Here is a 19,840-nt window from a genome sequence, read left to right as displayed (position 1 = left end):
CGCGTCGGTATATATTGATTCGCGACGGCAAACGGAATTCACGCAGCAGCCTTGATATTATGAGTCTCCCTCGCCGCTAAGCGGGCATACCTACCGAGATTTAATTAAGCCCGGTCGGGAGAAAAAAGCCGTTGATGCAGGAAGCGCGATGGGTTTCGGAGTGCGCAAGCAGCGGACCGCTCGAGCTCCGGGCCCCGACAGCCCCGTTATGCGCGCGGACGAGTCCATTGGCGTAGTGGCGCGTCGATCGATTCAGATTGATATCGAAGCCGCGCGGTGCGATCTGAAGTGCGCGGCGCTTCAAGAAACGCCATTTCGCGCCTTCATCCCTTTTCGCTACCGACCCCAAATTATTTCCACAGCCGATATCTTTAACGACTCCTCATATTTGTAGACAGGATTGAGAGAGACGACAACGCGATAATTCCACGCTTATTAAATTATATCAAACTATGCTTTTAGCCTCTTCGAAGAATCTCGTCTCTCTACGGCTCCCTTACGGAGTGTACTCGCTTGAAAAATTTTCGACACGCGCCGTAAACGCGACGGACGGACCGGTTAATCTGCGTTTACGGCGTTTACCTTATCGGCCTCCCTTCCTTCCTCCTTCCCTCTCTGTTCTGTCCGCTCTTGCTCTCTCTGTCGACCGCGAGGCGGACAGGTGGCCTGTGGTTTTCTATCCCGAGGAGGAAGCCCGGACGCCCGGTCGATGCACCTGGATCGCGGCAACGGTGTGATGTTTGTCTCGAATCGCACTCGCGCTCCCCCTCGCCCTTCCGGCTTTTCCGGCGCGAATACGCGCGCGGGAATCGTTGATATTTACAAATAATGATTTCTGTGATATTTATGGAAATCTTGGCAGAGATCTGATGAGATATAATGAATAAGCTCTGTAATAAATGCTCATTGTGCCATTATTCATTATTGATATCTAAAGTGATAAAGAAAATGTATTTATATAGTATTTACAGCACTTCTTATTTAAATTAATCTGAGAAATTTCTTTCATTTTCTTATTATTTATAACTGATGTACATGAATGTAACTGATTGTGAGTATACCGATAATCATTACGATATGAATGCAAACGATATTTGACAAATAACGTCGTTATAAAGATTAAATCGATAACGACTCATAAATTTAATTCTAGTTAATGTGAAATACGATTCTCTATGCTAGTTGGAAAAATGTTTTATCAAATAGATTCAATCGATAACAACTCATAAATCAGCTTTTAATTAACGAGAAATAAGATTTTCATTATTTGAAAAGTGTTTTATTAACTAGATTCTAAAAATAGCGAGTCTTTACGTTGTCTCTGACGAAATACTGGAAAAGTGTGATTAAATTACCAGCTAGAGCTAGATTATGCGCGATTCGAGGTTTGAGATTTACTGTTCGTTATTCGTATGAGATTCGCAAGTAGCGTGAATGGGCATGTTCGCATTCATCGTTTATCATTCGTATCAATGCCAGCAACTTTCTTTTTTTTTTACGAAATCAAAGAGCAAGAATCGCCACAAATCGCGCATAATCTGGCGCCAGTTTTAGAATCTTTCGATTCGTGACCGCGCGAATACGTTTTCATAGTTTATGCGAGTCCCGAAAAGGGGATTCATTCCCCGAGCGCTCGTAAATATGACGGAATATCCCGCGTGCCATGTCAGCCCGAAGAAAAAGACATCGTTCTCGTTGCCAACCTCAGATCTGCGCCATCGTACATATCGCGATATCGCGCGCGATAATCTGCTGCGATATCTAATGCGCAACGTAATGCGATGTACACATAGAATGCACAAACCACGGGGCTCCAACGAAGACGCGCGAATAAGTAAAATGTAACGAATCGAGTCCTATCCGACCCTCGTCGGTTTCGGGATGCGAGCTCGCTCGATTCGCAAATTCGGATTAATCATAATTACCGCAAATAATCCGACTTGGTGTAATCTATTGTAAACAATAAAGACTCGCTTTTCGCGCCGTAGAACTCGGCGCAGCCGAACGCTATGCTTTCGAAAAAAAGCAAGATTGTTAAAGCTTTTTTGGTTTGCTTAGATCATATGTAAATTTACGTCTTTGTCGCTTTCTCTCTCTCTCTCTCCCTCTCTCCCTCGTTTTTCTCGCAGTTTCTTCTTTTTTCCCGAGCGCGAAGAACAAATTCTCACGAAAGCCGGTTCTACTGGTTTCCGAATTAAATTGGCAGACAAAGTTACTCGGGTGGCATGAGGTTTTGGCACTTTTATTGACCATTGCCACCGGGTTACTCTCACGATCACAGATCCGTTCGTCAACTCGGAGATTAGATTCTCAAACAGGATCTGTTGTTGAATTGTCATTATCATCTTTATAGTGACATGAAAGTCGTTTGCGTACAAATCGATCGATTTTAACATAAATCGGGATCGTCGTTCACCACGTGGGTGTGCGATGAAAATAAATATAAACATCTGGGTGGAAGCTCCAGGAAGCATCGCATTTCCGTCGCCGACTAGCCTTCCGTCTTCCGTCGAGCCTGCGAATAAATGGAAGAACATTAGCGGCGCTCACGCATTACCGGTTACCGCGCTCTCGTTAGGAGAGGACGAAATTTATTGCATTAAATTGGTTACTAAATATGCCATAAGTCTGGCTCGATTTACGGCCGCATCGGTGGCGTCGACGATGCATACCCTCCACAATGTTGCACAGGGTGTTCCAGCTTCACCGCCTCTTTCTCTCTCTCTCTTTCGTTCTCTTCCCCTTTGACCAGGGAACACCCTGGAGATAATAACGCAATATTGAAGTATCGTTACAAAATTAAAAACAAAATTAATAAAATCCTAGTTAGGCGACAAGAGATAACAGGAATATCGTAAACAGGTAGTCCAGCCGATTTCACATGTTGCTTCAACAGAGAGACGCGCACAAAATATTTAAGCGCCCGAAAAACGTCACCGAGAAATTTTTATCGCGGTTGTCGGGAGTTCCTCGCGAGGAATAAATTAATCTTGCATTCAACCAGGAAGGGAAGGCCCCGGAATGCCTTGGGCCACTGCGTAGACACGCGTAATATACGAGAACGCATATACGTGCGGCTAAATATTCATACGCGATGCATCATGCGTCTCGCGGAGATACGAGAATTTAACGCAACAAAACGTTTATTCACGTGGCGAGCCGAACCGACGCGGTTTGTTAATGCGCGTACGCTTGTCGAGAGGCTTAATTAAAAATCGAGTTCGCCGGAATACCGCGGGGAGGTGGAATAAATTTCAGATACACGGGCCATTAATTAGAACGCTATCGCGCTACCAGCACGACACTGCATTTTCGTGTTCGCGTTTACGATCAGAAGGAGTCCTTTGAAGGGAAAAATATCCATTATATATCATATACAGTCGGCGATAATATTTAAAATAAACATGGCAATAATTTTACAATTATATCTTAGAATATGTAAATCATAACAATGATCAAAAATTAGAATATAATTAGTTTTATTTTATGTGTAGTTTTTACTTATTTCAAAAAAAGACAATAGCTCTGTATTAACTCCGATTTAATTGTTATATGTATATGCAAAAATTAATTTAACCATGAAAATTATATAAAAATCTCGTTACAAAACGTAGATATTTATAAACAGTAAATACGTAAGAATACACTTGAATCACTTGAATTCTTTCACATTTTTATACAAATTGTTTTAAAAGTATTAACAAACTTGATGGGAAATTTCATAGAATAATAAAAAATATTCGGTATATAATAAATTAATATCAAGCAGAAATTTCGTAACGCCTAGGATAAACGTGATAAATCAAATCTTTAAACAAATAACAACGTAATCAAAAGTAATAAAGATAAGAGATGCCTCGGATTTCCGCGTTGATGAAGTAATATATACCTATTCGAAGCTCAACGAAGGAAAAATTTAAAATTCCGGCGAGCGGCTGAAAAAGTTCCACCAGCATTCTTCACCCAAGGGAGCTGCTCGACTCCTACGACTGGAAGAAATGCATACGCAATGCGCGTTTCGTACTACGATCGAGATCAAGCAGCGGAAAAAGGCCGTTTCTCTCGGGGTTCCGTAACGGAGCGCGTTCGGGCACGTTTTAGAGCGGCATCCTCCCGGTATTCTCCGCACGCAGTATCTCACCGGTACGATCTGGCGCACATTGTGCGTGCCTAGAAAAGTTCTCTTAAGCGTGCGCGGCATTGTTTCGCTCGCCCGGCGATTTTATACACGCGAAAAGCTATGATTTACGCAACGGCGCGCTTAGGCGTGCCTTTAGAACGCCAAGTTTTTAAGGGCCGCCGAGAGAAACAAGACTTTCTTTCTATTCTCTTGAATTAGTACACGCGGACCGTGTGAAATTTCTTCTATGATATTTTACGTCAGTATCTGAAATTTAAATTCACAAAAGTAAAAATAACGAATTTTTTTAAATTAAAATTGCATTATTAAACATATAAACGTCTGTTGTACAAAGAGAGATGCAAAGAGAGACTATTGCTTTTTGTTAGACTTTAGAATAAAATGAAGTAATGACCTTTTACCAAGAATTACTTAATCTGCAACAAAAAGGAACTCTTCAATTACATGAAGATCTTCGTTGAATTGATAATTTCCTGTAGTTTGAAAATCCACAAGGTCGCATCGATATTTAGCAATGAGATTGCCGAAGAACGTCTCCGTATAATTTTCAGGATTGTAGAAAAATATCGGTTGCCCGTCCGCATTCAATTATAACGCTCAATTACGGTTATTTTTTCTTGTCCTCGTACACGAAATGTCTTCCTGTATTACACTCGCGACCAAGCGTCCGTTCGATGCGCCACAAATCCCTCTCACGTACATTGCAATCTAATAAAAGTGTAACGCACGACAAACTTATAATTCCGCCTTGTATGTTGGCGATCTTTCAAAATCCACTTGTATCAGTCTTTTTCGTACTCTTTCGTAATGCAGCATTGTACAGGATAATCAAAGGAAACGAATTTACGAAAGAAAAAAGTATATCTCGTGCAACTAAAAGTCGCCAAGCAACTTGTGTTTCTGTTCTATTAATGGCTTTCTAATATATTATAATATTTAAGAAATAAATATTTTTGTGTGTAAGACTCTCGTTCACATAAAATGTTTTTGATATATTCCTTTATTATTCTATTAAAAAACATTTAAAAAAAACAGTTTTACAAAAACACTGTCGTACTTGTTCATATAGAAAAAAAATTATGGTTAAATAAATTGTTTATGATTATTTAATAAACAAGAATAAAAAAGAGCATTTATCTAAACGAATAATTCTGAATATACGTGAATATTTCTTACAATTTATTTCCTTGATTGAAGTTATTACCTCGTGTAAAATCTTATTACTTATTTAATTGAAAATAGAGAAGAGATTAAGTTGATGCTTCCTTCATTAATTTGACAATTCAATCGAAATGCACTTGAGCAATACGCTGCATAATAAAACCTAAAGGATATTACCTGCTGTGATATCATGCAAAATAGGTATTGCGAATGTTACCAATGGCTAGTGAACGTTGAGAAACTCCGTTTGAATAATATCCTTAACAATAATTGCTTCGGTCACGAAGAAGAAAGCGATGTCCCCAATGAATTGTTGCATTCATTGAACCGATTAATCCTTTTGCTCGAACGTCGCAATTGTGCTTCTTCACAAGATGGTCGATCCTCGATCCATTAAATAACAATAACGATGAAAAAAACTTATTAGACAGCAGTTTAATAAAATAATTTTAATAATTAAGCACGTGTTTCTCCGTAAACAATATATGATTCAATGTGATACAATAAATTGATTTCGTAACTCAAAATAAACTTGAAGAAAACATAACTTGGTAAAAGTTTATAATATGTAAATATGTTTTCAATGGCATATTGATACTTAAATAATAATCGATCGATTTAAAGCGATCTCAGTCCAGTGTGCAAACTATATTACATTATAATATGTGGCAATGGCAACACCCAGTAGGTACGTAAGTTCGCATGAAGGGACGTGGTGGTTGCGCTGGATCCAGATTCAAAGAGTCCTCGCTTTCGTCGCTTAATTCCCCGATGCTGAACGTGTCTGTGAGATCTTGTTTGTGCTTTGAGGAATCCTTAGATTTCGCCGGAAAGAGAGTCATTTCATCCCCACTAAACACATAGCAAATGGAATATATCAATTAAACTTGATCACATACAGACATTTTCTTTATCAAAAATATGATATAATAATAAACATATATTTTACTATATTTAATTAATAAAAATCATACGTATGACAGATCAAAAATCAAATTTAAAATATAATACAACGTGTTAATGTCATCTGACAATTCTTTACGCATATTATTGCTTAATACCTTTCACTATCGCTATGCCAGTATTCGACTAGAGGAAGATGTTCCTTATTTTTATGTGGTATAGGCAATCTTTGAATTGATATCAATCCGGAACTGGTGCTGCTTGCATTTTCATTGTCATATTTTGGAAGCTTTATGTAATCTGAGTTGCGTTGGATTCGTTTCGCTTGTTCGATACGTGTCTCTACAGAACGATATTACTGCATATATAATTGCAACAAAGCAATCATATAAGTCACATTAATTATTGTAGCAACAATGTTAAAATAAAACGAGATGAGAAGATAAAAGATTGTTTCCGTACCAAGTTTCTTTTGCAGCTGTTTCGTTGTATTCCGTTGAGAAACCTGTGTGTGGTTACTGCTGCAACTGCTATCGCTGCCCTACAAAAAGGATTAAGACATATTTATACCTAAGGATTAAGATATATTTATACCTAAACAATTTTTATCTTGTATATAAATTATTATTTATATTTCACAATTATATATTATAGTCTCATAACCATACATGCCTCTATTAGTTGAGTCTAGTGACAAGCATTTCATCTGTTAATATAAATGTTTACCAAGATATTTACCAAGAAGAGTCTTTCATCCTCAACGTGGTTAACAGCTTTAGGATCACTATCAATACCGCTATCTTCCATGATTCAACACATTTAGAAATATAGAAGCTTGTCTTCTCTTAATTGATCTGAAACAAAAAGAAACGTTTGCATTATTTATTTTGCTTTATAACTGGCCAAACGTAAAAAGATCAACATGAAAACAGAAATGTCCCAAATATAAAACACACGTTACAATTAATAACACCACTGTAATTAACAAAATACTGGTATTCAAGCAAACAATGAAGAGGTTGAGTACATATGTCACAGTTCTTATGTATTATTTTAGGATTTTTCAGAACTTAATGACGTATATATGTCACTCCCTGTTACGAGAATTGTGTAAACTATTGTTTTACAAATTCTAACCAATTATATTCGTACAATTCTATGTAATAATCGCTCTACAACTTGTTGGAGTGCTAACATTACGTGGTATAGTCCATTATTGATTTTCTTCGTAGAATAACCCCAAAGAGGAAAGCATGCTTGTCCCGGCGTCGAAAAACAAAAAAAACTAGCATGACATCGATCAGAATATTGCGTACGAACAGAATTATACAATTTATACAAATTTTGGACGTTTTACATCCTTGGCAACTTTGCCAACGTTTGATTCTCACATGCCACGCGTCTGTCGTTAGACCCATATACACATGCATATAAATATTAAATAAATTATAAATTTACTCATATATTGTCAAGTAAAGAGAAATTGGATATATTTGAAAATTAGGGCATGGGAGAATATTACTTCAAATTAAAATCATATCACAAATAGATACATCAATTAATTACAGATTGACAATATTGACATTTCTATATCAAGGTCTGGCTGGCGTATCCTAGGAAACTGTAACAGACTTCTCAGTGTTGAATGATGAGAAAAGAGTGTTTGAGATTTCTATCTGTTATATCTTTATATATTTTATTATAATGTATTACAAATTATTGAAAATTAATATTGTTGAGTTATAAAATAGATCAACATTGTTCAGAACAAACAGAATAGTGCGAGAAATCAGTTTATCAATTGCCAGAGACTGTTGAGATTACTTTAGTATATTTTTAAACACAAAGGAACAATGGCACCGACAATACCCAAAAAGATGCCCTCCAAAGTGTCAGAAATAAGTAAAGAGGTACATATTCGTCGTTATATCTTTATAAACAAAAGAAATAACTCGTCATATTAGAGAAAACTGAAAGATAAAAATTTTCCAGCATTTATCTTTAGCAAAGAGTTATGCATCACGACTAGATTTGGGTGCTGGTGATATGGACTGGATGCGAGGAAAGATTTTGCTGCGACCAGAAGATCAACTGCAGTTAACGGAAGCAGTATGTTTAATGTCTCTATTAATTTTTTGTTGGATAATACTAAAACTCTGTAATTATTGCCTCAGGAATTACAAGAGGAATTTGCCAGAGTGTTAACTATACATAATACTAGGATACCAGACTCCTTAGTCGAATGGTCATGGAAATTACGCGAATTTATAAGATTACCTCCTCCACCGCATTTAGTAACTCTTCTGGATATAACTGGCACTATATTATACAAAGACTCAGAAGAAGCCAAAGTGCAATTGGCAGGAGGAACAATTAGTAAGGTTTCTTTATTTATTGCAATAATTAATATATGTAAAATAATTATATGATTATCATGCAGCTGAAGATCAAGAGGAGGCAACAGATGAGAAATTAAAGCGTGATAAAACGGAAGAAGAAGCAGAATATGAAGAAGCGGAAGAAGGTAGGTATAGAAAATATTGATATTTATATAAGACTTGATAAATCACATTTGATATTCTCGTATATTTTTTAAATAAAAATATAAATTGTATATTCCATAAGAACAGTAGATGAAATAGATAAAACGGTGGAAGCGCTAGCCGAGGCTGAACGTGAACACGAGCTGGAAGCCGAGCCAGAACCTGAGGAAGATGAAGTAGAAAAGATAAAACCCAAGAAAATACCTAATCAATTCAACTTTTGTGAGAGAGCAGCGTTGACATATGATAATCCTATGAGGGCATGTATATTATATTTTTTCTATATACCAAATATATTTAAAAATTTTTGTTCAGATATAGAAAATAAATCAAATACACCTTTTGCAGGACATGAGTACACAAACTATACCTCCACCTACCGCAACTTTCAATGCCAATGTCCTTCAATGGACTATCTTTGACGAGTATCAGGTACAAAAGATCTCTTCTAATTAATTATTAATTAAATTGTTTTATTTCTGGCAGAGCATTATAAATGCTTCATCTCGTATTATATTTAGCATGTTACTATGCAAAATATCATATTTATTGTTCTTGTATGAAAGACATATACGTAGAGAAATATTATACAAGTTTCAACTCTTTTATTCTGCTGACAGGAAGACTATGCTCAACAACAACGCGAGAAGGAAAAGGAGAAAAAGGTACCGGTGACACAACCAAAGAAAGAAGATGTGAAGAAAAAAGCCCAAATGGAATCTTCAGCAATGACAAACAGAATGCTACAAGCTGCAAAAACGTTGGAGCGAATGGTGAACCAAAACATTTTCGATGATATATCACAAGGTAGGCTTCTGATCTTTTCTTCAATGAGAAATCTCAGTCTCAAGTATATATTTCTTCAATTGTTTTTAGATTATAGATATTGGGACGATCCGAGCGATGAATTCAAGGAAGGCGAAGGCTCCTTATTACCTCTGTGGAAATTTTGTTATGAAAAGACTAAGAAACATGACATCACAGACATGTGCTTTAACAGCAGATATTACGATCTCTTTGCAGTCGCCTTTGGATCACGTTAGTAGAATATGCATATTTTAATTTTTATAAATGTTCAAGCTGTAAATGAGAATTTAATGTATTCTAGTGTCATTTAACAGTCAAATAACAAACGGCACGGTGTGTTTATTCAGCTTGAAGAATCCATCGTATCCAGAATGGATTTGTCCGACAGAATCTCCCGTGATGTGCCTAGATTTTAACGCCCAACATCCACATCTTTTAGTTATTGGTGTGAAATAATACCATCCCAAGTATTTAAACGCATGACATAGATATTTATTTAGAAGTGTAAATATTTTCACTGAAAATTTCGATGAAATATTTGCATTAGTTCGTCTAGTTTCTGAAATAATTGTTATGGCATTGCTGTAATATATTGCTGTATGTTAACATTAATTAATTAATTAATAATAAAGGTACCATGGACGGAGCAGTGGCGGTTTATAACGTAATGTTACCACCATCCACACCACAATATAAAAGCAACGACGTTGTGCAGAAGCATGGAGGGTTAGTATGGGAGGTCTGTTGAATCTTTTAGCTCTAATACTTCATAATGAAACTGAAAATTCCTACGGGACACTTTTAACAAAATTAAAAAAAAAAACAAATACTGATTACAGATTCGTTGGGCACCTGATACGGAGGAAGGAAACCTGGCGTTCTTTAGCGTCAGTATCGATGGTAAAATAAATCACTGGGTGTTAAATCAGAACGATCTCGGCCTTACCACCGTTATGACATTATTCCTGGACCGACCACCCATACCGGGACCAGATGGCACGATGATTACACTGAAAGGTGACGACAGTCAAATACTAAAAGGAAACTAGAGTCTCGTGACTATACCAATCGTTTCCAGGATGTGGAACGTGCATCGCATTTCATCCCGCCGATCAGAATGTTTTCCTGGTGGGCACAGAGGAGGGTACCATGTACAAATGCAATACAGCGTACAGCAGTATTTACATGAGGACATATCATGAAGCACACACTATGCCGGTGTATCGGATAGTCTTCAACAAGTACAATTCCAGCATTTTTGCCAGCTGTTCAGGAGATTGGCGAATCAAGATCTGGGAAGATGAAAGACCGTAAGTTACATCTTCAATAATTGCACAAGTCTCATTACAGTGATACTTTGCACACAGGGAACCGCTGTTCATGTTCGATTTGGGTGTTCCGATTGGGGATGTTCAATGGGCACCGTACAGCTCCACGGTGCTAGCTTGCGTATCAAACGATGGCAAAGTTACAGTGTTTGATTTGAATGTTAATAAATACAGGCCGATCTGCAGTCAACAGGTTGTCAGTAAACGAAAAAACAAACTGACCCGATTAGCTTTTAATAACACATTGCCGTTTATAATAGTTGGCGATGACAAGTGAGTAATATTATCTATTTAATTTAAAAAATATATATATATAGTTTTAAAAATGTATTTCAAGTATTTTGTAATTCATTTATTCAATATTTAATTTTGCAGAGGTACCGTGAATACACTGAAACTGTCTCCAAATTTACGAATAAAGGTGAAACCGACGAAGAAGCAACTACACTTGTCGCATACGGAATTAGAATCTATGAAATTAGAAAAATTGCTCAGCTTTGTGCGAGAGCCTCCGGTATTGATTCCACCTAAAGACATACGAACAGTCACTTAAAATTGATCAAACAAGAACACGGATTTCAACTTTTTGTAAACAACAGTGCTTTATTAATATTTGCTATAACAGACGGATACATATACATATCTATATTTTTACAAATAAATTGGCACTATTATTATGCAATAGAGAGATCAAACAGTTCTACGAAGTAGTTTATGTACCTGAACTTTTATTGCCGAAAAACATTGTTGTAACAAATAAAATAATTCAGCACTCACTGCTTAATACAGCAAAACTAAATAAATTGATTTAAATTAAAAAATAATTTAGATAAAATATTATATTATTTACACAACTTTTTAAACGTAATACGACAGACATAACTTTTATTTTGAGTGCTTTCTCCCGCTCTCTTTAAAATTGCGATTTTTGATTGCAAAACTTGAACAATCAAATTCCTACTATATAAATATTTATGAAATATTTTTCACATTTTATAATCCAAGATATATCATTGAATGCCTCTATCTCAAATAAAATATTTTTAAAATATTATGAGATCAAATCTGTCTTTTTTTTTATATATAGGATTCTTAATCTTAAATATTTAAATCTCTAATACAATATACCCTAGTACTATAATGAAAATTTATTGAAAGATGTACTAACATCTAAATCTGTAAATCTAGTTAAAAACACTAAGTTTATTTGGCACAATGTATTAACAGGTCAATTCATGCAAGAAGGAAGTTTGTGACTTTTACTATTCCAAGCCGAATTGTTGAAAAATATAAAGATAACATTTAATAACAATTATTTGTCATTATTTCTTATTGAAGCAGGGTCTGAATAAGGCAAATATAAATGTTTGCAAATCTTCTCCTCAGATCAAAGACAAATTGTAATTTTTATTTAAATATTAATGTCGTCATGCATAGATAATTCCTAGTATCGTTAGATACATGCGTAATGTTTCGGTATATATATTAATCTGATAGCGATAAACGCGGCTTAACTCTTGAAGCACCGATTTCTGCGTAAAATCAAGCAACAATACGCTACCGTGAATAATCTCAATTAATTGGAAACGGACTAATCAAAGACAAATCTACCAGGTAACTCTGGATTCTCTATCACCCCCTTAAAATATTTAAGCTCTAGGAAGTCTCTAATATTATTTGGACATGGCACTTGTCTACCAGCGAACTCGATGCTCGACATCGGATGAAGAAAGTGCTCTGGGAAGTCCCGGTTTTTCAGGAACCACGCGTCCTTTGTCATGGATCCATTGCGCGTGTAGAATGGTAGTAGATTCACATACAAACGGTTGACCCGGGAGTACTGTACCTTGAAGAACTCGCCCTCCGTCGCCTTCTCCCAAATGAAACCGTCATCGTCGACGACCGGCTTGCTTCTGGCCCTGACCAGCCACGGCGATCTCGCCAGATCGTCTCTGTTCAATCCGATTTGTACCTCGTGATCCCACGGTAGAATATCGCTGTGTCTCATCGCTCCCAACAGCGACTGACCCTCTAACCAGAACCGTATGCCGACCTCCTCCAGTTTGTCAATAACGTGGTGAGCGACTTTTCTCAATCCGGCCAAACAACAAGGCGGCGTATATCGATGCTGATAGAGATATGACGGTATACCGTTTATTACTGAGCCGAAACATCTCGCGGTTTCCCGCGAACAACCGTACCACTCCACAGAACCAGAAGCCCTTGTAACTTTCTTTATCCCCAATTTCTCGAACATCAATCGCTCTCGCGTGCGATAAAATTGCTGCATCTTGGCTTGTGCTTGTTGGTTTCTGTACAATGGTTTTCCCTCGTTGAACTGGTAGCTTTTCAGTATATGTATCTAACAACACATATTACAAGAAACATTAGTGTATTTGAACATTTTTACTTTACAATAAACAATTTGAATCTTTTCCTGACAGAAAAATAAAAATAATAATAATTCTTAAAGGAACTACACAATGAATAGGAAGTACTCACCAAATTAAAAGATTTAAACACAAAAAATTTAAACATAAATCTATATGTTAATGATCACTGACACAAAAACACAAAACTGTAAAATAAAATATTCACAAACTAATCACAAAATATATCCTCTCTCGTGTAAATATAATAATGTCCGCACATTTATATTTAATTTTATAAATCCAATTATAAGTAAATAACAGAACTATATCATTGCCACATAGAGAGGCGACGGATCAATAATTTATATTTACAAGAGAAACAAACCAAAAAGTAATAAATATCTTAAATTAAATAAACTGAATTACCTTTGCACCGATAGCTGTGGTCTGAATGTACAATGCATCCGTAAAGGGCAGCAGGAATGGATCTGACAGCCTTCTCAAAATTTTTGCCTCAAGCATAGTTACGTGTTTGCCCGTTACACTATCACATACTGTTCCCGTAATTCGCGCTATCCTCAAGCTCCATTCTCTCACTTTTAAATCTAATTCAAGACAATGTAGAACCATCTTTCCCACTGGTACAATAACTATCCCTAAATTTGACACTTGCGAGACAGTCTCCTGCAAGGTATACATCAAAGAAATTAATGAATAAAATCCTGAAAATATCTTGTTGTGCGAGATAAAACATATATCTTCTCATATCGCAACAAAAAGTTTACCTGTATAACTTGCTTAGTGGACAATCTTGTTGCGTCCGGTAAGAACAGAACAAATTTGGTACGTATGTAGAAGAGCGGATTTCTCTCCTCGAAAGACTTATTGAATTCGGGCTGTAAGCTGATCAGCTTGACGTTCCTCATACTCTCGTTTGTAAAGTCCAGCTCCAGCGGCGGGTACGGCAGTTCATCGCAGATTATCAAGACGGGTATCTCTGGGAAGGAATTCAAAACTGACTCCACCATGGACGCCACATCGTTTTCGAAATTTTCGAACTGCCTGATGACGATGGTGACCAGGCGGGCCAGACGCCGGTGGAACTTCTGCGGGGGCTCGTTCGTCGCGACGCTCGGCGTCAGCAGGCCCAGGGTGTTTTGCGCCGCGAACAGCCGCCATATCCTGTGCCAGACGATGATGTTGCCTAGCAGCGCGAGAACCAGGACCGCCCTGACGAATCGGAGGCGCATTATTATGGCACGCGACGCGGTCTCATCTTATTTATTCTGTGTGTTCTCACAACGTCCCGGCGTCGAGCTCCTGCGTCGAGCGTTTGACAGCTCGGGATATTCTGATCATGCTGGAACGGCGATTCCCGATGACGGACTTACATGCGGGTCATCACGGCTCGATGAGCTCTCGCGTCATTACGAAGTTAACAAACACGCAAATAAAGCTTCATTATTCGGTAGAGGCGGACGCCCACGAAGCGTTTGCGTCAACCTTTGAGGTTAGGGTACGCCAGGGTACGCTAGCGCGTTCATTAGCCAATTCCGCCAATTCCAAGTCTATACTATCCTCTTTTATAACGCAGGCTGTAATAATTGTATACTATATATACGTATGTACATATATTGATTATAATAAAATTCTTTTTATGAATGCTGTTTAAAATTGAAAAGAAAAGGACAGCAGTCAAAAAATAAAATTGCATTAATTAAATTGCTCGAATTACCCGAAGATCCCGAAGACTCCTTTTGCGCTAAAATTGCGACCTGACGCAATCGTAGAGGCATACGAATTCACGGACGAAAGCACATAATTGGTCTCGTACTGAAAATTAGCGTAATTGCGCTTGATTGAAAAAGGGCGATCCTTGACCTCTCCTCATATGCATTAGTCAACATTTGAAAAACATTTAATGAGTTTTACATATATCGAGTCATTAAACTGCATTAAAAAGATAAAATTAGAACAAATTTCTGATTATTACTTAATTAAGGCAATTAACTTATCAAATAATACGTGTAGCATTTTGTTAACATGGAAACGTTAAAGTTTTATTTTCTGACATCAGAAAGAAAGATTAAATATCAAGACAACAACATATACATACTGGAAATTTTGCTGTGAGCGATTTTACCAGTTAAATTCATTGACTAATTAAAAATCATTAATTAAGTTAATCCGTTTGAGCGAAATCGTCCGTGATCTAATAATATCAAAGATTATAGATTTTTGTAAATTGTTCGTGAAAATAGAAAAATAATTAAAGAAAATATTTTTTCCCTTAAAATAAACGCCATTTTGAGTCAGAAGAGAAAAAGTTAATTAGTTATCACGATTTTTTTTATTTTCGCGTAGTAATAATTACCGCGTCCTGCTTGCACGAAAATTATTCGAGGAACATGAACAGAGAAAAAGTGACGCGAGTCGGAAGATGCGTCTCTCGAAAGCTTCGAAAAATCGTCAGAATTACGCGGAGAGCATGTTGCGGCAGAAAGTTTTAGGAGATGGCGACGTTGAAACGTCGCGTCTCACGAGAGCTTCGAAAAATATCAGGAGGTATCAGGAATGCATGTTGAGCAAGTAGGTATTCGGAATAGCTGGAGCTCTCACCTCCCCACGGCCAATCAGCGCGCTATAGCAACCGCAACCCCCTTCCATCCTGCCCCGCCCATGAAAGCGCCGAAGTAATGGCCGCTTGCGGTCTCCATGGTAACCCCCTCCTAAGCCCGACCAATGACCGCGCGGACGCGTAGAGAGGGAATTTCAAGTCCCGCCCTGCCTACCCGGAGTTTACCGCTTACTTCCTCGCAAATGTGGTCTCCTGATAACTCCGACGATTTTCGTAGCTCCCAAGAGATGCGTATTCTAACCTCGCTGCCTCTTAACACCTCCTGCCATAGTATGCTTTTCTAGTAACTGTGACGATTTCTCGGACTCGGAGAGCTCACGGAGTCGACGCACATTCCACATCTCCGCTACTCCGTACGGATTACACTCGCACCAGTTATTTCCCATCTCCACTTTAATTATTATACGGCGCGCAATTATTAATATTAATTAATAATTGAGAAAAATCAGTGTCACGTCATCTTCGTGAGCGCCTTATAAATCAATTTACGCGCCGCTATTGTCAGATTGTATACTCTCATCTTTCATCGCGCGAGGAAGTCGTTATAGAACTTCCTAGCGACGCATTGCTCTGCGAAATTCCTAGCGGCTCTCGCGGCTGGCAGGCCCGCTCCCGCTCTCCGCGCTCGTCGACCGGGTCGACCCGTCATTTCGCGTTGAACGTCAAATCCCGGGCGCGCGACGTGCGTTTACGTGCTCCTGCTCGTCGGCAAGAGAACCGAGAACGACGAGAACCTCGAGCAATGCCGCTGCACCGGTATACGCACGCGATCCTCTGCAGGATCCCGTTGTCGCTGCGCACGCGGGGCGAATTGACGCTGGACGAGGCCAGGACGCAGCACCTGGCCCTGGCGCAGCTTCTCCGCGAGCTCGACATCGACGTCATCGAGATGCCGCCCGACGAAAACTCGCCGCTCTGCGTCTTCGTCGAGGACATCGCCGTCGTCTGCAACGGCATCGCCCTGATCGCCCACCCGAGCGAGCCGTCTCGCCTCAAAGAGGTACCTTGTCCAAGATATTATGTACTGACTGTTTGAGTTTATGACAGGAGAATAAAAGAATTGATAAAACATAAAAATGTTGATTACAGTCGTTATAGAGAAAGAGATGCTCAGATTTTTAATGCAAAAAACTGAGTTAATATTGATGACTGTAATAATTAATTTAAATCTGGCTTCTTTACTGTTTGTTTTATAATTATACTGTTTTGTCTTTCTTTCAGCTCGATACCATCAGAGCTGTGTTGAAGAAAGAGCTAGAGATACCACTAATAGAAATAAGCGACAAGAATGCCCGCTTGGATGGTGGAGATGTGCTTTTCACCGGTAAATTCTATTTTGTGTATTTAATATTTGCCTTGATATTACATGTGCCTTTAAATGCATATAAATACCAGAAATCTTTTAAACTTTTACATTTACTGGTATGAAAATATCTTGTAGGTAGAGAATTCTTTGTCGGGCTGTCTCATTTTACGAATGAAGCAGGAGCACGAGCGGTTGCTGTGGCATTTCCAGAATATCCATGCGTACCTATCAAGGTCGGTAATTTTGTAGATCAACGCATTCGTATCATCTGACATTTAAGAATTATTAATATCTCATTTTAAACATAAAACAATCACAAATTTCTCGTTATCTACTGAACATCGCATGCTCATTAGATTCAACTCATTAGATTTGATGTTAGAGTCACAAAGACATGTATGCGTGTGCTATTAGAACTTATATATGTGTCGAAATTGAAAAAGGGAAGATATTTTATCTATAATCTTCTATACCTATGTACCTACATTTATTACAAATATTTTTTTTATAAGATTTGTCAAATATTAGTAATACCTTGTTACCTTGTTAATCTCTGTGTCTATTTCTGAAAGCATTTTATATCTTATATCTTAACTACAGGATAGAGTGTTTCATTATTATTGGAAGCCACTAGATTAATATCAAGATGCGATTGCTATATTTATTGTATCAACTTTCTTTTATTGCTTGTGTTGAATTTCTGAAAGTAAATTCCTCTTAAAATGAAGCACTCTATATGTAATATTAACGCATGTTTCGATCCATGAGTAACAACGAAAATTTGTGTTTATTCACAGCACACATTGTATATTTATAGAAGGTATAATAATATATGCCTTGCGGATTTGCATCAAACTTTGACGCAAGAATATCATACTCACTCACCTTACTTTTCTAATGTTCATTTAAGGTGGGTGATGGTGGCGAAGAGGTGATAGTGGAGAGTCTTACCTCAGCCCCTCTTCAGGTTTGGGTGCACTAAACTGACCCTTCTTAATATGTCATTAAAGAAAGAATTAAAAAAAAAAAGAAAACAAAGAAAATGAATAATTTCACAGGCTAGAAACGCAAACTTGCACGATTTTTGAGAAAGTTCTTTTCGTATGTAATAATTTCGGAATTTTATGAATCGCTTTGGAGTTGTGACAAGTTACACAAGTTCCGGCTTGGCACTTGAATCGTGCACTTGAACAATACCACGAATATTACTCACTCACCTTAGCATGCATATGATTTAAGCATTTAACTTTAAGCGAAATATTTAAAGATTACTCATTTTGTTCCAATCATTGTACAAATATTATGAATTTAGTGTGTATGCACTTTTCAAAGAATATATTTATATTTTTACTATACATTACACAAAACACTGTGCACGATTTGCTGGCACATTAAAAATTATCATACACACTATAACGCATTAAGATTATAATAAATATATATCAAGTATTTTGGAAAGAAATTTATAAAAATATAACTTATAAAAAGAAAGAAAAAGAGAAATTTGATTGATAAAATAGTGTGTAGTTTTCGTTGATATAATATAATTCTCTAGTTTACTCATATAATATGATAATGAATTAAGAACATGATATATGAAATAAATGATAAAAAGATTTGTACACACTGTGATTATATAGTGCATTGCAATACTACAATACTTGTTTAATTTCTCCCATAATTTTTTAGATAATAATTCAATATTTCTCTGCTTAGGTGGCTGAATCTAAACGCCTAAAATCGTTGGTTACAATGGCTGGTCCAGATGTTATATGCGTAGGGGCTGGAAAAGAATCTCAGGAAGTACTCAAGGTTAGTCTTAATTAATACAAACTGAGTCATTTTTTACATTATTCGAAAATTTTGCCATTTGCAACAAACTTTCATTCAGACTCTCGCTACACGACGAATATTGCTTTCCATTTTTTTTTAATAAAGTTTTTTTTAAATTAAATTTAATTGCAAAAAAGTTTCGATTTTTATTTCTCTCATTTATGATGTAGAGAATCGAGCGGGAGGCAACGTACAGTTACCAAACATTGACCGTGCCCGAGGATGTAGCCGCCAACGTGCTCTACGTGAACGGCACGCTCATTCATCGGTCAGAAGACGAGATCCCACAATCGAGTAAGGTGTTCGCCGAAAAGGTGGAGTTCCCGACTAGATCGCTGCGTTTGTCCGAATTGGCAAAAGTTAGCTCCGGTTTGTCCTCCTGTTGCTTGTTGGTGCGCAGACCGCGTCACATTCGTAGCATTTAAATATGAAAAAAGAATAAGATCTATCCTGCGATGTAATCGCAAACTATGCCACCCGTGCTATCCGCGAACACGAAACAGAAATCTCAGTTTTCTTTTCTCGAACTAAATCTGCGGAGAAATACGATGCAATGCATGACAATGACGATTCGTCATCCTGACATTTTAATAAGTATTTTTTTATTTAATTTAAAAAGTTAGTATCATTTTATATCTTGTAAAAGAGAAAGATTATTTGAAAAGATTTATATACGCATCTATATAATTTTTATATATTTAGAAAAGTAATATATTCTAATTTTATATTAATTATTTATGTTTATGCTTTTTTTGCAAGATAATCTCTCTATTCTTGTCATTTATTTAAACTTTTCGTTTACATATAT

At 37.2% G+C, this 19,840-nt stretch overlaps 4 protein-coding genes and 1 long non-coding RNA gene across 9 annotated transcripts; 2 read left to right on the top strand and 3 right to left on the bottom strand.

Moving 5' to 3' along the window:
• Nucleotides 1-1,275: 1,275 nt before the first annotated feature.
• LOC112453743 lies at nt 1,276-5,088 on the bottom strand. The gene is made up of 4 exons (XR_003040651.1): nt 4,536-5,088; nt 3,890-4,387; nt 2,673-2,760; nt 1,276-2,515 (listed from the first exon to the last, which is right to left on the bottom strand). It is a non-coding gene; the product is annotated as an uncharacterized LOC112453743 (long non-coding RNA).
• A 648-nt stretch (nt 5,089-5,736) lies between these two features.
• On the bottom strand, nt 5,737-7,443 carry LOC112453742. Of its 3 annotated transcripts, none has more exons than XM_025014650.1 (5): nt 7,358-7,443; nt 6,944-7,059; nt 6,668-6,746; nt 6,364-6,547; nt 5,737-6,154 (listed from the first exon to the last, which is right to left on the bottom strand). In XM_025014650.1, the coding sequence occupies exons 2-5, from the start codon at nt 7,010-7,012 to the stop codon at nt 5,959-5,961; spliced, it is 528 nt and encodes a 175-aa protein (XP_024870418.1). In that variant the 5' UTR covers nt 7,013-7,059; nt 7,358-7,443; the 3' UTR covers nt 5,737-5,958. The 3 variants fall into 3 exon arrangements, with proteins under 3 accessions (XP_024870418.1, XP_024870421.1, XP_024870419.1); XM_025014653.1 differs by having other exon boundaries at nt 7,343-7,398; XM_025014651.1 differs by lacking the exon at nt 7,358-7,443 and adding an exon at nt 7,162-7,336.
• A 417-nt stretch (nt 7,444-7,860) lies between these two features.
• LOC112453739 (dynein intermediate chain 2, ciliary) lies at nt 7,861-11,446 on the top strand. Its single transcript, XM_025014647.1, has 14 exons — nt 7,861-8,115; nt 8,198-8,314; nt 8,380-8,581; nt 8,646-8,729; nt 8,836-9,008; nt 9,097-9,180; nt 9,369-9,555; nt 9,625-9,786; nt 9,857-10,000; nt 10,188-10,294; nt 10,395-10,572; nt 10,634-10,865; nt 10,923-11,156; nt 11,259-11,446. Exons 1-14 carry the CDS (start codon nt 8,059-8,061, stop codon nt 11,434-11,436), a joined length of 2,139 nt encoding a protein of 712 aa, XP_024870415.1. The 5' UTR covers nt 7,861-8,058; the 3' UTR covers nt 11,437-11,446.
• A 17-nt stretch (nt 11,447-11,463) lies between these two features.
• On the bottom strand, nt 11,464-14,782 carry LOC112453741 (fukutin-related protein). Of its 2 annotated transcripts, XM_025014648.1 has the most exons (4): nt 14,556-14,782; nt 14,041-14,485; nt 13,682-13,939; nt 11,464-13,245 (listed from the first exon to the last, which is right to left on the bottom strand). In XM_025014648.1, exons 1-4 carry the CDS (start codon nt 14,612-14,614, stop codon nt 12,475-12,477), a joined length of 1,533 nt encoding a protein of 510 aa, XP_024870416.1. In that variant the 5' UTR covers nt 14,615-14,782; the 3' UTR covers nt 11,464-12,474. The 2 variants fall into 2 exon arrangements, with proteins under 2 accessions (XP_024870416.1, XP_024870417.1); XM_025014649.1 differs by having other exon boundaries at nt 14,041-14,781.
• Nucleotides 14,783-16,535: 1,753 nt separating this feature from the next.
• On the top strand, nt 16,536-19,697 carry LOC112453736 (N(G),N(G)-dimethylarginine dimethylaminohydrolase 1). 2 transcript variants are annotated; one of them, XM_025014643.1, is made up of 6 exons: nt 16,536-16,893; nt 17,115-17,217; nt 17,335-17,432; nt 18,110-18,166; nt 18,916-19,011; nt 19,203-19,697. In XM_025014643.1, exons 1-6 carry the CDS (start codon nt 16,636-16,638, stop codon nt 19,455-19,457), a joined length of 867 nt encoding a protein of 288 aa, XP_024870411.1. In that variant the 5' UTR covers nt 16,536-16,635; the 3' UTR covers nt 19,458-19,697. The 2 variants fall into 2 exon arrangements, with proteins under 2 accessions (XP_024870411.1, XP_024870412.1); XM_025014644.1 differs by lacking the exon at nt 18,110-18,166.
• The last annotated feature ends 143 nt before the right edge of the window (nt 19,698-19,840 follow it).

The sequence above is a fragment of the Temnothorax curvispinosus genome, unplaced genomic scaffold, assembly GCF_003070985.1.
Source record: "Temnothorax curvispinosus isolate PA1 unplaced genomic scaffold, ASM307098v1 QBEX01004657.1, whole genome shotgun sequence".
NCBI classification, from domain to species: Eukaryota; Metazoa; Arthropoda; class Insecta; order Hymenoptera; family Formicidae; genus Temnothorax; species Temnothorax curvispinosus.
Note: the sequence above shows the minus strand (reverse complement) of the source record. Positions and strands in the feature narration are given on the sequence as shown.

Excerpts from the sequence above, each read along its gene's own strand:
- LOC112453742 (XM_025014650.1), bottom strand. The coding sequence starts at position 7,012 with ATGGAAGATAGCGGTATTGATAGTGATCCTAAAGCTGTTAACCACGTT. Across the intron at positions 6,747-6,943 it reads AGGATGAAAGACTCTTCTTG|GGCAGCGATAGCAGTTGCAG; the intron begins GTAAATATCTTG and ends TCCTTTTTGTAG. Across the intron at positions 6,548-6,667 it reads ACAGCTGCAAAAGAAACTTG|AGACACGTATCGAACAAGCG; the intron begins GTACGGAAACAA and ends ATCGTTCTGTAG.
- LOC112453739 (XM_025014647.1), top strand. The coding sequence starts at position 8,059 with ATGGCACCGACAATACCCAAAAAGATGCCCTCCAAAGTGTCAGAAATA. Across the intron at positions 8,582-8,645 it reads ATTGGCAGGAGGAACAATTA|CTGAAGATCAAGAGGAGGCA; the intron begins GTAAGGTTTCTT and ends ATTATCATGCAG. Across the intron at positions 10,001-10,187 it reads TCCACATCTTTTAGTTATTG|GTACCATGGACGGAGCAGTG; the intron begins GTGTGAAATAAT and ends TTAATAATAAAG.
- LOC112453741 (XM_025014648.1), bottom strand. The coding sequence starts at position 14,614 with ATGATCAGAATATCCCGAGCTGTCAAACGCTCGACGCAGGAGCTCGAC. Across the intron at positions 14,486-14,555 it reads GAGCTCGACGCCGGGACGTT|GGCGGTCCTGGTTCTCGCGC; the intron begins GTGAGAACACAC and ends CCGATTCGTCAG. Across the intron at positions 13,246-13,681 it reads CCACAGCTATCGGTGCAAAG|ATACATATACTGAAAAGCTA; the intron begins GTAATTCAGTTT and ends ATGTGTTGTTAG.
- LOC112453736 (XM_025014643.1), top strand. The coding sequence starts at position 16,636 with ATGCCGCTGCACCGGTATACGCACGCGATCCTCTGCAGGATCCCGTTG. Across the intron at positions 16,894-17,114 it reads AGCCGTCTCGCCTCAAAGAG|CTCGATACCATCAGAGCTGT; the intron begins GTACCTTGTCCA and ends TCTTTCTTTCAG. Across the intron at positions 17,218-17,334 it reads TGGAGATGTGCTTTTCACCG|GTAGAGAATTCTTTGTCGGG; the intron begins GTAAATTCTATT and ends AATATCTTGTAG.